The sequence below is a fragment of the Larimichthys crocea genome, chromosome III (genome assembly GCF_000972845.2).
Source record: "Larimichthys crocea isolate SSNF chromosome III, L_crocea_2.0, whole genome shotgun sequence".
NCBI classification, from domain to species: domain Eukaryota; kingdom Metazoa; phylum Chordata; class Actinopteri; family Sciaenidae; genus Larimichthys; species Larimichthys crocea.
This window is the reverse complement of record NC_040013.1, coordinates 28,213,388-28,227,690: the sequence shown is the minus strand read 5'-3', so window position 1 is coordinate 28,227,690 and position 14,303 is coordinate 28,213,388. Positions and strand designations below refer to the sequence as shown.

The 14,303-nt window shown below is 41.0% G+C and overlaps 1 protein-coding gene across 1 annotated transcript; it reads right to left on the bottom strand.

The window, feature by feature from the left end:
• Nucleotides 1-6,607: 6,607 nt before the first annotated feature.
• mvk (mevalonate kinase) lies at nucleotides 6,608-14,273 on the bottom strand. Its single transcript, XM_010733733.3, has 11 exons — nucleotides 14,051-14,273; nucleotides 13,870-13,949; nucleotides 13,480-13,627; nucleotides 12,837-12,978; nucleotides 10,551-10,706; nucleotides 9,109-9,212; nucleotides 8,906-8,951; nucleotides 8,693-8,783; nucleotides 8,204-8,323; nucleotides 7,956-8,109; nucleotides 6,608-7,264 (listed from the first exon to the last, which is right to left on the bottom strand). Exons 2-11 carry the CDS (start codon nucleotides 13,945-13,947, stop codon nucleotides 7,113-7,115), a joined length of 1,191 nt encoding a protein of 396 aa, XP_010732035.2. The 5' UTR covers nucleotides 13,948-13,949; nucleotides 14,051-14,273; the 3' UTR covers nucleotides 6,608-7,112.
• Between the last annotated feature and the right edge of the window lie 30 nt (nucleotides 14,274-14,303).

The following is a 14,303-nucleotide window of genomic DNA, read 5'->3' as shown; positions in this document are numbered from 1 at the left end:
AGCCACAGGTCAGACTCGAACTCTGGGCTCCTGCAACAAGGACTGAGCCTTCGCACATGCTCTACCAACTGAGCTAAACACCACCCCATATAATTATATATATTTTTTTAAGTAAAATATTGGAGAGTTTTATCTTTTTCAGCCTTAAAAATATATTTAAAACAAACATAAAATGTGAGAAGAGAACAAGTGAGAGACATTTAACATGTAACAACTGGCCCCAGGTAAACTTTTGTAAGGGGTCACAAGTCAAAAAAGGTTGGGTACCAGTGATTTAATGTTAGAACAATGTATTTTATAAACTTATTGTTAAAAAGAATGTAATGGAGTAAAACATAAGTACGATAATATAAGATGAAATATTGCCCAGCTCTAGTGAGTCTACACTAGATGAGTTTTTGTTGTTGTCATGTGTACTTCTTAGTTCTGAATAAACTGAATAAACTGACAGCTGATCAGGTGTTTACACCTAAAAACATATTCTCAATGTCTCAGCTCAGCTGATGCTGACTTTCCTCTGACCAGACCAGTCACTGAATTTAGGAAGATCTCCGACTTCTTGTAGAAAGAATAACGGTGGTAGAAGTAGCACTGTAACAGTTGGAGTGTTACAATTAGAATTCAGAGTGAAAGCAGGATCATGTGACCGTTGCCAGAGTTTCTAAGTTCTGGCCCAATGGACAGAGAGTAAACTCCACAGGGGAGTCCCCGGGGAGTGAGACATGCTGGGTTTGAGAGGGGTTATTGGACTGTGCTGTCTCTCTGACTGTGAGCCACTGGGGACCGGAGCAGAGGTGCCTGATGGTGCACTGAAGCCTGAGTGTGACACCTGGGCTGTCTGTCACGGCCACAAACACAGACAATGTGACACTTGACAGGATAGGAGTTGAGGCTGCAACACCAGAAGTCAAGACCCAGCTGACAGTAAGGATGAGAGGCGTGCAGTTCAACTCAATAATTTCCCCGACACCCTTAAATCCAAGCCTGTTTGTCTCCTTCCTCCTTTCTATTTCTTCCCCTTTCTTCAGCGTTCATGGCCCTTTAAATAAATCAGGGTCCCGAGGAGGCTGAACCCATCAATTAGTCGTCTGATGAGACTGTGTGTGTGTATTAATCAACAGTGTGAGGCATGTGACAGGCTGAAAAGAGACAGGATGAAGGGCTGCAGTGCCAGAGAGCTTTAACAGGAGCTCTGACGAACAGGCTCTTAAGATGAATTTCCCAGTCTGCATCGCTAAACTAAACTGATATCCAATTATGTTTCCCCACATCGACAAGCTAACGGAGCAGCTGTGAGCAGCACGGGCTTGCAGTGTTAGAATTGGCCAGGCGCAAGGCAGAGAAGCTCAGGACCTTGAAGGAGATGTCACAAGGAGGCCGGAGTCAGCCGCTTGAGTGAGCGATGGTCCACACGCTTGCCTGAAAGCATGACATTGCCGAAGGGGGAAAAACACCATTTTATCATTCAGTGCGATTCGCACCCTCTCTCCCTGTCAAACATGCCATATGTCCCCGTCACAGGTCGTCTTGCTGGCTTATCGAGTGTGACAGGGCTATTCACACACTGCTCCCAATCAGACACCATCTCCTGCAGAAAAAAAAAAAATCACCACCATAGCACAGTGACAGGCTGTCAGGCAGAGGGCACCAACCTCCACAGGGCCTTGGCTGAGAGTCTGCCCATCTGGGGGAGGGGGCAAAGGCCAGGGGTTACGATGGGAGACACAGCGCAGGCATCCACACATCCACACACCTCATGCACGCTCGCGCTGGTGACACTTATTCTTTGTTATTCAATCAGCAACCAGGCGGAGCTGAAATTCAAGTCCATACACACCATCAGAGCATCGAACGAAAGCTTTAAATAAAAGGTGTTAATAAAGCTTTCAGGTGGGAGAACCTTTCACGTGGTTTACAAAACTCTCCTCATTGTGACTGTGAAGCAGGTTATTTGCCTGACAGGAAACAACACTGGTATGAAAACCTCACTTGGGACTTCACACTGCGACCTGGTCACCAGCCTATTTTCCTAACCACTAGACCATACGAGCCCCTTATGTGTTATGCCAGTCTGAGGCTACACGTCAGGACACCCAGAGGTCACTGAAAACCATATGTAGGGCGCACAATCTCAGAGCTCAGAAGAAGATTTGCTTCCCTCGATGCACTTCTGTAGCCTGCAAATGTTTACTTTGATGCCAAAGAATCTCAGCGGTACTTAGCCACTTGGCTCCAAACACAATAACACTGCAGATGCTGAATATATTCACTAAGTGAGCAATCAGTTGCAAAGTGGGCTGAAAATTACACTTATCCCCCCCATGATGATATGCATAGAGAAATAAGTCAGAGTGCAAAAGAAGGAGCAGAGGGGCAGAGGGGGAGAAGTGTTATCACCTGATCCGTCTTATCTTAAAAAGCGACGGGATGTGTCACCTCAACTCTTCAGAAAAAGAGATAGAAACCCTCCTGGCACATTTTTATATGAAAGATTTCTGTGAAATGATTGCTAATCTATGCAAAAAAGCAATCAGTGACTCATTCATAATGCATGAGCAACGAGATACCAATTTTGCAACGCTTTCAGATTATTAGATGTTATCGTGAATGCAGCAGATGAAATATGAACACTCCTACCTGTTCCATTGTAATTACATGACTGCAGTGGTCGAGAGATGCACTGGGCGAGCGGGAAAAACGCGAAGAAAGAAACATACAGAGAGAGACAGACAGATAGAACATCCATTACTATCTGACTGTAGATAGCTCTAAATGGGAATATTTGTTTCTAACAGCTTTATGTATCCATTTGTGCCATGATTTATCAACCTAAAAGCTGTGGTTTTAAGTACATCTGGCTGACATTTTAATGGTCCATCAATCACACAGTGTCATGTGATAACAGTTTGAGATCATCCCCCTCCCAGAGAGACTGAGAAAAGAAAAGAAGAAAAAAAAATGAATCCAATAAATTGGCTGCAATCCCGGGGAAATGATGAGAACCTATTTCTAATTCAAAGCAAGTTCAAAGTATGAATGTTAGATAAGCTGCTTCTCAAATTAATGCAAATCAAATTTCATTTAGGATATTTTTGTTCTATATAGACCCTAATGCACTGAATATATTTCTGTGCCAGTTTCTAAACTGCAGTTTAAAGCCTGACAAAAAAAAAAACCTTGTTTGGATTACTGGCTTCAGATTAATAAATGCAATGTATTATCAAAGTATAATGTGCAAAAAAAGTTATGCAAAAAGAAAGAATTAAATTGATTTATTCGCCTTTTGGTTACAAAAAATACTGCTAAACCTCTGATTGAACCACAAACACTGGAGGTTTCCTCACAGGATCTGCTGATTTTAATAAAAACAATCCAAACAGGCAGAGCTAAAGTGATGAACTTTGACCTTTCCAGCCTGTTTCCAACACAACCTCACATTCAACTTGTCTCATATGGGGGCAGAGAGCGGCAGACTCTAGCACAGCCCTCTCTTCTTCTTTCTTCTGTTTAAACATAAAAAACAACACAGTGGCCCGACTTTTTGCACTCCAGTGTTAACGTGTCTGGATTGCACCTGGAAGCCTCGTGGAAAGCGCTGACAGATTTCATACTTTCACAATCTGGGCAACTTCGACACAAGGGATTTGCTCTTAAAACGGAGAACAGCAAGGATGAAGGGTGGTATAAAAATCAATGAGGCTTTTCAAACGCAACAAGAAAAAACAGCGCCTTAGCCTGCAATTAAACAAGAGCGCTCCTGGCACTGAGGAATGACAGAGTATGTTGCAGGTGCCCTCGACTTCGCAGAATCAATTACTGGATCGATTCAACAACATGATACAATTCCATGATGGAAAATGGGGACGTGGACCGGGAGTCGCTCTGTGTCATGTGTTTCAGATGTTTACAATAATACAACTCAAGCAGGTCTTTACACTGTGGGCCCATTTCATAAACATGAGTGAAGCTCATCTCTAGACCAAACAGATCCTCCAAGTGGAAACCTCATCTGAAATATTTTGTCTATGAGCGAGAGTTATAAAGAGGTTCTCAAACAGGGAACAAGAAAAATGACGGGTAGCGAGAGGATTACCGGGACAGAAAAGCAAAAAAAGAGAAAACATTCCTGACAGTTTTGTTTTTTGTAGACATGCTAGATATAAGCTAAACCCCAACAGCTGGTCCACCACTTTGGTCCAGACTATACAAAACTGTGAAAGTCTGAACAGACTTGATAGTCTTCATGGTCCACAGAGGATGGATGTGAAATCACTTTTAACCCTTGACTTTTCCTCTAATGCCACCACGACATTCACATTTTCGGTTCGGGAGTGAAATGTCTCGACATTCGTGTACTCTTCAGGATGAATTGTCAGTCTTTTACCAGAAAAAATAACACAATAACAATACTATCACGGTATCTATAAAAAAAATGTGATATCCAAAGCAGCTTATCCTTATCTGAGAGTCTGAGAGGCAGGGTGCACCCTGGACATGGACATGATAATATCTATCCTTAACTTTTATTGTGTGTCTATTTTACTGATAGGAATGCGAGAATGAGAGAGGCTCTGGATTATTTACACAATATTATTATATGTGTATCATTAATGCGATATCATCATTATATGCAGGTAATGATGAGGGGTCCTCCAAGAGTAAGGTGCTAAATCAGCTGAACGCCTTACTCCAACTGCCTTTTTGTTGTGACTAAACAATCCAATGTTCATCCCTAAAACTAAATCCTCAAACTTCTTTGACAGCACCCTTGCACCCCGCTGTCTTAATTGGACTCCTGCTATTAACACCGTCTGCGACCCCCGACTTACCAAAAGGGCAAACACCCCCAGGAGGATCATACAACGCGTCATGACTGTGAGGGGCTCATGATGTTGATGTTGTGTCAGTGTGCTGGTATGAAATCTGGTAGAGGATGGTCACACAAACCTTCCCTGCTGTGGACACAAATATCATGACATAAATTATAATACTCACACATGTAATTTTCAACAATAACAGCCGACAACGTATTGTGATGCGAGGCTTTTTATATGTAAATGCTCACTGTAGGAAGTCATATCCTGAACCGTGTTTAGTAAAACCAGTGGCCAATAGCAACATGATATCTTGTCAGTCAGGTCTAATTCTGTATTCAAACTTAATGGCTCCTGACAAGCATTTCACCAGTCGACTGCGAGACCAGAGGGAATATGCCACAGTGAGCATGACCACTCAGCAAATTCACATTTAACATTTCATTCCTCCTGCTTGGACAGAATGAATTATACATCCTTGATTCTCTCACATTGATCCATCCAGACAAAACTCCCTAAACGTTAAATGTTAAATGATTTGTACGTCTCCTTCCACACCGCTGGGACAGAACACTGTTTTCACGGTATCTCTCTGGTTCTGACATTCTCCCTCTATCCTTGACCCCCTTTCTTCACTCCCTCTGTTATCTGAAATAATCTCAGGGCCTCTTTAGATTCTATTCATCAGAGCAGAAAGAAGCAGGCGCTGACATTGATAAAAAAAAAAAAAATACCATCTGTGCCTTGCAGGGGTAAAAGAAGTGAGAGAGAATGAGACAGAAAAGAAAGAGAGGGGCTTCAAATGAAACAGGCTCTGTTGTCTCCCTCTTGTCCCCCCTCGTCAATGCCATTTCAATTGAAAAGCGCAGTGGTAATTAAATTCCAGCAGGGGTTAGGGGCAACTGTGCGGCGCACTGACGGGGGGCTGCCCTGACATAAAGATGACACAATTCAAGAGGACAGAGGGGGCCAGGCGGAAAAGGAGGGAGGGTGACAAATGTTGTTTATTCACGTACACTGCCAGATTCGTACTACTCAATCTTCATGACATTTAAAAAATAGAAAATGAAATGGATATTCAGACTCAACTGAATCCCGCAATGACCTTTTCCCCAAATCGGGGATATTCTAAACAGATCCGTCTTTCTGTATCTGCGGCATGTGCAGAATATTTTGTAATGCTTAGGAGGATGAGCAATTAGGTGGAGAAGAATTTGGGGAAAGCTGGTGCGTGTGTGCATATGTGTCAGCACAAATGTGTGACTCACAGAAGGACGCTGCTTGTTGTTGATTCACATTATAGTGGCGCTAATCCAGAGGCTCCAGAGAGGCCACACACTCCTGCTGTCCCCCTCTCCCCCTCCTCCATTAGCAAAACAACACAGCCAGTTACTCTTTAACTGAGGAAACAAACATTGCGTGGCAGTACTTTATTTTGAAATGAATTTTTAATCAAACTGTTATAAAAATTTTTATATTCACCTTAGAGAGAAAAGTGCTTGGTTTGCATTTTAACGCAGCATTCATCAGTCTGTATAATGGCAGTTATAAGAGTGAGGTTTTATATTATATGTCTGTGTTTATGACTTTATTATTACCTGGCCTCAGCTTCTTCATTCTCACCACTGTTATGATTCAGAGAAATATTAACAGCCACTTTCATAAACCTTTTTATAGACCTGTGAAAACTAAAGAAAAGACTCTAAATAACAATCACCGGGTTTTGTTTAAGAACATAAAAACATTTTTATTTGTCAAACATTTCCTCCATTCTGTAAAAAAAAAATTAATTCCACAAATGACCACTTTATCCTACAGTACCGCAGGTTTCAATGCCAGGAGTGAACAATTAATGAACATCATTCAATCCATTAAGACAGGTTGGCCCTCATGCTTTAAACATTTGGCTGAAACAATAAATTAATTCTGCCTGTGCTTCACTTGCACATTAATCAATTTATCCGAACCGCTTACCAGAAATCCTGTTTCGGAAAAAGCATTCATGCAACTCTGATGCCATCTAGTGGACAAACAGCTCAGTACATATAATTGTACCCTTGAGTGTGTTTGACAAGCAAGAACTCCGTGGGATGCTTCACCGAAAGATTAAATCCTCTTCATTTTCCCAGTAATTTGTTAGACACACAGCTGCCTTGTTGTTAGATTCAAAACGATTAGTCAGTCAGTAAAATCTATAATTAACACTTCAGGAAGCTCGGTGTGAAATTTTCCATGGTCCACTCAGCATCAAGACAACAAAAACACAAACTGTCTCACTTGCCGAGTCACATGTCGGTCTCAGTAACTGCTCAAAACCTCCAGGACTTCGTCCTTAACAGAGAGAACAGAGTGCTGCTGAACTCCAGGACCGCCAATACTTGTTTCCCAGCAGTCAAAGCCGCAGTCTTTCAAATCCTGCACTGTAGTCTGGACAATGGAGGAGTCGGTTTCTACAAAATAAACAGGTCATAATAAAGTCAGCTCAGGGTGGGATATAGCTCTACATGAAAATCAGCAACACTGGAAGCACATAAAGACCTTCTCATTTGAGAACAAATCACTCTGCAATGTGTGTGATCCTATCAAACATCTGGGAACATTAGAGAGACAGACAGATACTAAAGCTGCGATTCCCACAGATGGAAATGCTTGCTAAGAAAACAAACAAAGAGCATTTGGAAATCTATTTAAAAGGATTTTGGACTTATTAAAATTCAGTCTGCTACAGGCATAAACAAAGACTGAACTCGCAGGTTCTTTGCTTGTTTGTTTTGGTAAAGAGAGGGTGATACAAAGTGTCCTCATAACCAATTGCACAGCAGTACCCTGCACACCAATCACCATCATTTCCTGCCACTCAAATCATTGTTTCAGGGAGAAAGGGTGAGCGAGTGTTTGAGGGAAACAGAACATTTGTTGTCAGCAGGAGTCTTGACACTTTGGCTCATCAAACTTCCCATCGAATTAAATTCATTATAAGACAAGGACAGACAGGGCAGAAACAAAGACCGAGGCTTAGAAACTCAAAATACAAAAGAATAGAGGACAGGAATGAAAAAATACAACAATACAGCACAGAGACACAGACTTTGCTCTTTATCCAAACATTTAAAACCCAAACGGTAATGACATACACAGTACCTGGTCTCAAGAGGGTGATGCCACAGCCTCCTCCACCGGCACCGGTTAACTTGCTGTGGAGCCCGTTGGCCAATGTGACCCGACACAGTGTATCCAGGGCAGAGTGTCCCACCCCCATCACGTTCAGATGGTGCTGGTTAATGTCAATGAGCTCCTATAAATGGAAAAGGACACAGCTGTTGTTAGAGGAAAATACATTTTACATTGAAAAAGTAGTCTCACTGACGTGGTTGACGTGGTTAGTGTACCTCGAGGATGTTGTAGTGTTCTCCTGTGATGGGCTCGCTTGTCATCTCTGAGAGGACTTTCTCACAAGTGCAGGAAATAGCATCAACTGACTCTAATACCGGGGTCATGACGAAGGGAAACTACAGGAGAGAAGAAAAAACACCACTTGTGCACGTCATTTCTACACAAAGTCATTACTGCAGATTATTTGTAAAACTATGTTTAACAACTCTTAAAATGGCAGGTTTGACTTTGGTTGTTCTCCAGCCTGATCACAACACTGCCACAACATCATCCAGGCCTATCTATGTCTGAGGCAGCAATATGCACACCTGCTGGTGTCACCAAGGCAACAGCACACAGGGGTGCTGGCTAAGAGTTTAATTTCAATATTTTATGAAGGCACTCAACACCAGGCTCTGGAGTATCTGCCATGCAAAACCACTGCCTATTATATTAATTACAGTGTCGGCAAGTAACACACGGGGGAGGAAGAAACCATTTAGTACCTTGTTAATCTTGTCCTTCACCCTGGCAACAAGTACCTTGGTGCTACGTGGTACTTTGGTGTTAGTGAGGAGGATTCTTAATAGCGGCACCCTGGAAGTAAATCAGGCAGATCAGAGAGTTCATATAGATTTATTATTTTTTTAACTCACTGTGTACTCTCTCTCTTTTTTTAAAGGGAAATCAAATTAAAATTTGATAATCAGTGTCAATACCTGCTCAGTGGTATTATCTTCCCAGCCAAGAATCTCAGCATGCCACCTACATACAGGGAAATCATTAAATAGATAATCATCGAGTGATAATGAACAGTGGTGGTACAATACTTCGGCGATGCCATTAAAGAGTGCTCTGCGTGAACAGAGACAAAGGGAGGTACAACACCATGTGCACTGTGGCAGATTATTTCAGGCCTCACCCCATGTTCCTACAGCGTTGTCTACTCCTGAAGGATTACCATGGATGATCATCTCCCCTCGGAAAGCCCAGCTGTTGATCAGCTCCAGGTCCTCCTGACACCACCTGCAATTATTCAGAAATTAAAAAGGAGAACTTTGTAGCCCAACAGACCCTCTCAGAGTTGAATTACCTCTTCATCTCCTAAACAAACACAAGTACATAGGAGGGATACACAGCTGTATGTTCAATGATTAAACAGAAGCAATCATCACAGGATTTGTAGCACAATAGCAATATCCCACTGACATCTGAATATTAAACTGTGTCTTTGATTTTACCTGAAAAGGAGATTAGGAGATTTTGTTAGATTAGAAATTTGATTGACATTTGTAGATTTAGAAATTCTACCCATGTATTCCAGCTTAGAAACAATGCTGTAAATCTATTTGAATGTTATACTTTATAGTTAACATACAAATGGGTGATAAATAAAGGAAAAAAACAATTAGTATGGTGTTGGGTCACCACGAGCTGCAAGAACAGCCTCAGTACGACCTTGGCATTTGTTCTACAAGTCTCTGAAACTCTACAGAAGGGATTGCACACAGTTCTTCCACAAGATATTCACACATTTGGTGTTATAATGATGGGGGTTGAGAGCACTGTCAAACACGTTGATCCAAAATCTCCTATAGGTGTTCAGTGGGTTGAGATCTGGCGACTGCGATGGGCCATAGTATTTGATTCGCATCATTTTCATACTCAAAACCATTTTGTGAGCCTTCATGCACTCGATGGCATCTGCACTCATTTTTCTCCACTCATTCATTCAGATTTTTATTTCTTGCACTTGTCACCCGCCTGTACTAGAGCCGTCACGGTTTCCTGCTCTCGTCTGTTTCAGCAGTTCACACAGATCTTACTAAAAGAGAATTTGTGTACTTGAAATGAGTTTCAAAACCTTATTTCAAGTGACTAATGTTTGTATTGAAATGGGAAAGTGCAGTATTTGAATACAAAACTGACCTGTTCCTTAAAATTTCTTTATTCTTCTCATTTCTCTGTAGTTTGTTTTGTGTGACGTAATTATGCTACAACTCTAAAACCTGGTTAAAAACAAAGGTGACTTAAAAAGAGTTGACACTTTGTACTGTAAAATCATAATCTCCTCAAAGAATGTATTTATTCAATTACAGGCTACATGTTTTAGATTGCATTGTACTGTCATGTTACACTGTCGTCCCAAGACCACCATCAGCTTTTCTATTTATTAAGAAGTATAATATTGTGGATCAAGGTCTTTCATTCTCAGTTGGTAATTGTTTACACAGCAGGGAACATGTGTAAAAGCACCTCTGTGAGCCCCTTTCAGAGAATATTCATTAGACCTAATGATTCAGTCTGTACAAACTGTAAACACAGCTCATAAAAAAAGACCTTCCTTTAATATAATGTTGTTACCTGGCGGTGTGATCCCACTCTTTGAGAGGAGTGGGAATGGCTCCACTTGCACAGAGCAGAGCTGCAGCTAAACACACAGAGTAGGCAGCACTTGACCCCAGTCCTGCTCCAGTTGGCAGCTCCGACCACACGGACACCGTCAAGCTGGGCAGCTCGCTGAGAAAAGAAACATAGAAACTGAGCGCCTGTTTGCATATAAACACTTAGATATAATATCTTTTTACTGTTATTAAGAGATGACAGCAGATGATTTTAACACAGGCCATAAATATTTATAAATATTTATAACTGCTACCCCAAAATTTAAACTTTAGAAATACATAATAAAAACATTTTTAATTATTTATAGTTATTTTTCTTTTACAATCACTTATTGTGCTTTTGTTTTGACAAAGCATTAAATATTAACCCCTTCTTTACAATCATGTTAAATGGTACACTTCCACAAGGAGGATATAGGGAGTGTGTGATAAATAATCCATACAATTCTATAGGCAACAGAGACTTGCTTGACATTGCTGTCGATGTCTGTCAGGGAAGCTGCTTTTGGGCAGACAGGAGAATACTCTACACTAATTGTCCGGATCTTCTCTCGAGGGAAAAACACATCCAGACTTGTTAAAGGCTGCAGTGTGGCCCAGTGCCAGACTCTCATTAGTAGCCATCCTGTCAGAACCCATCACCTCTCTCAGACACGGCAGCACCGTGTCAGCGCCGATTAAACCTCCCGACAACCTGCAGCTCTAATGTTCCTGAGCATCTTTCCTGTTCACAGCTGCCGGAGTCACAAAAACGAACATCCGGCCCTTTCTGTCTGTCTCTCTTTGCTATCTTCATTTCAAGGTTCGAGGATTTTTTTTTTTTTCCCCACACGCAGTGAAAAATGCTCTGCTCCCTGAACATATCTACATGAATGGTGAGAACATTTTTAACAAAAGAGCAAACTGTGTGAAAACTGTGTGTGACTGCATGAGAGCAGTAAGTCAGAAACACCCATGTAATAAATCATCAGACAGCAACCAATACCTTTGTTATACTCTGATAGTTTTGTTTATTACACAGGAGCTGAATAATTCACGATTATTTCATTAAAGCTGTGACCACTGTGCAAGCTTGCACAGTGAACTGACTTGTAGTCCAGACACAAACTCACAAATTCACATCTGCCAGGCTGAAGATTTCCCACAAGGCAGGTGTTTTGTTATAGACTTTATACACATTATAAACACAGCTTTGCATGTACTGTATGTCTTTTACATTCATACTTACTAATGAAATAATGAATAAGGTGTTTGGTGACACCAGAGGTTCCTTGACATTCTCCCAGTCATCCTCAATATTTTATATATGTTTACAATCAAACTATCCTGATGGTCCATAATGTCATTTTACTACACGACATATAATGCATGTCTGTTCGTCCAAAGAGAGGGATCCCTCCTCTGTTGCTCGTACTGAGGTTTCTTTTCTTTTTTCTTCTTTTAGACATAAGATTTTTCCATTATCTAAATCAAGGATTCAAGGATAGAGGGTGTCATAGGCTGTACAGATTGTAAAGTCCTTTAAGGCAAATTTGTGATTTGTTTATATTATATAAATAAAATTGGCTTGACTTGACTTAAATAAAATGAAATATTATGTCACATTATCCTTGAGAGCATATTAAATATGAAAAGAAACAATCAGCTTCTGTCTGTAAAACACCAAATGTTAGCTTTTCATGTTTATTATTTCCTTATTTCCCGTCCTACACATCAAAGACTCATGAAAAAAAAGTTTTTTAACCATCACACCATCAGATTCTCAGATGAGGTGAGGACCCCTCCTCTCACTCTTCTCCCCAAAGCACACAGGAGGAAACTCCTGCATGAGCAGAGGACTCGTGGTGAAAACTTCCCAAGCATTCAGCAAAAAAATGCTTCACCTGGCAAAAATGTAACACCCCAAACTCTCTCACACAATCAGTAGCTGTAAAAAGAGTTGGCAAAAGTACCAAATCTGCAGATGCTATTGCTTTCCATTGCTTGTAGATAGAGCACATTGACAAGCATTCGTCTGCATTTTTTTTACTGTCACTGCTCTTACTGTACCTGCTAAAGGAGGCCTAGATTGGACTGAAACTGCAGGTCTGAAACGAGTGCTGCTACAGCTCGGCGACTGGGCCATAGGTTTTCCATAATCTGAGAAATATCTGTAATGCATGATGTGATTTTTGTGCCTATCTGAGCCAACTTGCTGAAAATTTAAAATGAACGAATGCTGAGCAGAACAGTCGTATGAGCTCACCCTGAGCCAAACAGCGAGAGGTAGATGTAGAGGAAGGATAAGATGGCCATGTTGCAGGTATCCAAGTTTTCAGTGGCTACACCGACAAATTCACGCAGCCTTCGCACAAGTTCAGCATCCAGACGTTTCTCCTCCCTCTTCTCTGTTAACAGGAGGTACACGACACATCAACCATAAAAATCACAGACATAATATCACACCATTTCATCTAAAAAGAAACATATATTACAGTGTATATAATGAGAAATCCTGCTAAATGTGGTAACTCACATATATGATGTGATATGCAAAATGTCTCAACACTGTAATGTCCCTGTATCTTTGGACTATGAGATGAGTTATGCAGACGTGACACATGATTTTCAAGTCATAACAAGTGGCTTTCTACAGTCTAATTTAATGGTATATAGTTTTTAATCTGTATTTCTATAAAAACATTTTTCTATATATAGTTTTCTATTTGAACCTTTGCGCAGGTTTAATTTAATTCAAATTTAGCCTTATACGTCCAATTTTAATGTATGTTTTATGTGTCTCTGCTGCTACTGCATGCCCGAATTTCCCCTTAGGATCAATAAAGTATTTATGTATCTATCCAAATACAAATGTCAGTGTATGTAGGTGCTAATGTAACACCTCTTACCACACAAATAAGGAATAAGCTGCTTTAGTTCAGACAGGTCCCAGCAGACAAATGTGTCAATATTTGGGAGGTTGATGCAAACTTTGCCGGTTGTCGTGGCTTTCAATTGTAGATATGTTCTCAGGTTCAAACTGACAGCGAGAGCCACCTGCAAATAGAACAAAGAACAGGGTGATTAAATGGAGATATTTATTAATTATACATATGATTTATCAAGTTTTAGCCCATTTAATGCACATGTGTGTACATTTTACATATTTTTTATATATTTATACGTGTTTTCCTACCTTATAGGTGACTACTGATTCCCATGCATTTAGAGTACAGTAGGAAAATCAACCTGCAGAGATAAATGAATGGAAAATAGTGACTGCAGCACTTTCACATTACCTTTCCATGCACAACTGCATGCTCTCCGTGGAGGATCGCCTTCCCTGGGGCAGACACGTAGATGTCCTTCACTTGCATTTCTGTAACAGTTTGCAGAGTATAAAAATGAGTCCAGGGTTGGACTAGTCTTCAACTCTTCAACCTGTCACTTGACAGTATTATTATTAGGTAGCTTAGCCACCTTTAGCGAGGGTTAATCTCCCCTGAAGCAGCAACAGTCACTCGACAACTCAGCCCCGACAGCTCTGCGCTTTCTCCTGAAGACTCGGCGGATGTGATAAAAGTTTAACAAAGCATGTTTCCCTCCTCAAAGTAGAATAAAAGCGCAGACTGCTCAACACGCCGTGACTGAAAACACGTTAACAACACGGCTGGCACACAGGAGGAGAGACCAGCTTTCAGTAGCCAATCAGAAGCGCGGCTGGTTGAACTGA

Excerpts from the sequence above, each read along its gene's own strand:
- mvk (XM_010733733.3), bottom strand. The coding sequence starts at position 13,947 with ATGCAAGTGAAGGACATCTACGTGTCTGCCCCAGGGAAGGCGATCCTC. Across the intron at positions 8,324-8,692 it reads TGAAGGACAAGATTAACAAG|TTTCCCTTCGTCATGACCCC; the intron begins GTACTAAATGGT and ends TCTCTCCTGTAG. Across the intron at positions 8,110-8,203 it reads AACACTACAACATCCTCGAG|GAGCTCATTGACATTAACCA; the intron begins GTACACTAACCA and ends TTCCATTTATAG.